This window comes from Pteropus vampyrus, unplaced genomic scaffold (genome assembly GCF_000151845.1).
Source record: "Pteropus vampyrus isolate Shadow unplaced genomic scaffold, Pvam_2.0 Scaffold173, whole genome shotgun sequence".
NCBI lineage: Eukaryota > Metazoa > Chordata > Mammalia > Chiroptera > Pteropodidae > Pteropus > Pteropus vampyrus.
Genome location: NW_011888954.1, coordinates 1,242,250 through 1,244,393, shown reverse-complemented (window position 1 = coordinate 1,244,393; position 2,144 = coordinate 1,242,250). Strand labels below are relative to the sequence as shown.

Here is a 2,144-nt window from a genome sequence, read left to right as displayed (position 1 = left end):
CGCTCCACGGCCTGGGGCTTTCGGGGATAAACCGAGGCCACCAGCACTGTCATGCAGAAAAGAGGAAGCGTCACCTGAGTCAGGCCTCTCTTCCTTTTCCACTGCCTCTCTTGGGACAACTCTGCCCCTCAGAGGGCGGGCAGCCCATCAAGACAAACCGATCCATCAGACACACTACCTAGACTCACACTATGTTAGGGGCCCATGAAAATGTTTTGTTTTAAAATCAGGAGAAAAAAAGATGTAGCTATACAGCCCGATTTACATTTGTGTTTACACCAACGGGTCGTAAAATACAATTTTTCGTATTTTTTACGGCGGAAGGTGCATGCAAAGGCAAAAGTGCTCGGGGCTCATGACTGACACATAGGGTCGCTGCAGAACCCAGGGGAGGGGGAGACAGACGCACCTGGACTGCAATCCTGCCTCTGCTCTCTACTAGCTGTGGGAGCTTGAGAAAGCCACCCCCTCATTCTGAGCCTGTTCCCTAATCTGTAAAGATAATAATCCTGAGCCAAACTCTTGAGATTGTTAGAGATTAGATAATAAATGTACTTGAAGTGCCTGAGCAGGCTGGCGACAAATAGTAGCTAGTACTAATATTGCTTTAATCTGCAATATTAGGAGACTTCACACAAACAAAGGGAAAACTTGTATGAGGAAGAGAAGTCAAGCCTCCCTCAAATGAAGTATTCTGGAAAATAAAACAGCCAGCAGGAGGTAAGACCAGGGTGGCCTTCCCTGTATCTGGATGCCAGACCTTAGGACAAGACCAGCAGCAATCCAGGAGGCATGAATGTGCTCCATAACTATCATTCAGTGATGAGCACCCCCAACTCCGGTTACCCCACGGCTCCCCAACTTCTCTAAACCCCAGAAAACCCAGAAGCCGGCTAAACCTGCCAGCAAGCTTCCATTGCAGAGTAAACACCAGGGCTGTCCCAGATATCAAAGCCATGTCGAGGGCTACCCCAAGTCGTCTGGGGGGGGTGCTGCTCCTGTCTTCAGCCACAGCCATGTTACCCGAAGTGCCTTCCTACTAACAATGCTTGCTTTATAATCAGTGCACTCTGCCTGTTGTCTGCAGGCAGGAAAAAAGCTGGCCAAGGCAAACAACACTGAGAGCAGCACTTTATTTATGGGGCAAAGAACTAGGAAGGTTCTGTAGGCCAAGACTTGCCCGGGGAAACTAACGGGGCCTGCGTCCTGACTCAGGCTCAGAGTTTTGCAGCGGGATTTCATGCTCGCAATGCCCAGAGAGGCAAGATGCTCTTCCATTTCAGAGGAGGAAACCAAGACTCAGGGGTCAAGAGCTGGCCCGAGACCACACAGCTAACAGGGGGCAGAGCTGAGGCCAGCGGCCAGATCTGCTTGATTCCAAAGTTCACGCTCTTTCCAGACCTCACTGCCCCAAACCTCCAGGGGTTCTGCATTTCAGAGGCTGGTCTGGACTTTCATTTTTTCGTGAACCCCCTAATTTGTTCTTCCTTTGTCAGCTTAACATCACTCAGTCCTTCAGAATATCTTCCAGCAGGAGCTCCACAGGGCCTCCTGATTTCAGAGCCAGCCCGAAACACTAGGGAAGGAGAGAGGAACGCCTGGGCCCCCTCCGCTCAGCCCGCCTCTCATGGGGTCCTTTCCTCTGGACTGTGTACACTGACTCTCAGTGCTCCCCAGGGGCTCCCCAATGTCACAGAGCCCTCAGAAGGAGAGGTGGTCCTCACTCCTGGGGGAGGCAGGAGCTCAGCTACTAGGAAAGTCTCCCAGAGGAGAGGGGCCTCGAGCCACTTCATCAAGTGGAATGAGCACCTGGAACAGGCTGTGAAGAAAGGGCACGATTAACAGCAAAGCTGCCCCAGTCAGTCCTTAGTTAGTGTCGGGGAGTGAGGGGGAGACGGGAGGGGGGGCAGCACAAGGGAACAAACAGAAAAGTGCTCTGTTTGTAGGTACCTACTCCAAACAACTATAGGTAGCTCTGATTAGCTACCTACTCCAAACAACTATAAATCAAACGTTTCCTAAATCTCCACTGACTCTCACCTGCAAATGAAGATGACAATGCTCCCAAGGCAGGGCTCCCCTGCTGAGACCAAAGGATGAGGGGTACATATGCCCCCAACACAGCCACCTTGCCAGACCTGTGC

At 51.6% G+C, this 2,144-nt stretch overlaps 1 protein-coding gene across 1 annotated transcript in view; it reads right to left on the bottom strand.

Moving 5' to 3' along the window:
* Window positions 1-2,144, bottom strand: part of TOGARAM2 (TOG array regulator of axonemal microtubules 2) — a 52,441-nt gene that overhangs the window by 13,573 nt on the left and 36,724 nt on the right. Inside the window, exon 16 of the mRNA XM_011370763.1 lies at window positions 12-46. Within this exon, the coding sequence (XP_011369065.1) occupies window positions 12-46 (35 nt within the window). The remainder of the gene's footprint in view (window positions 1-11; window positions 47-2,144) is intronic.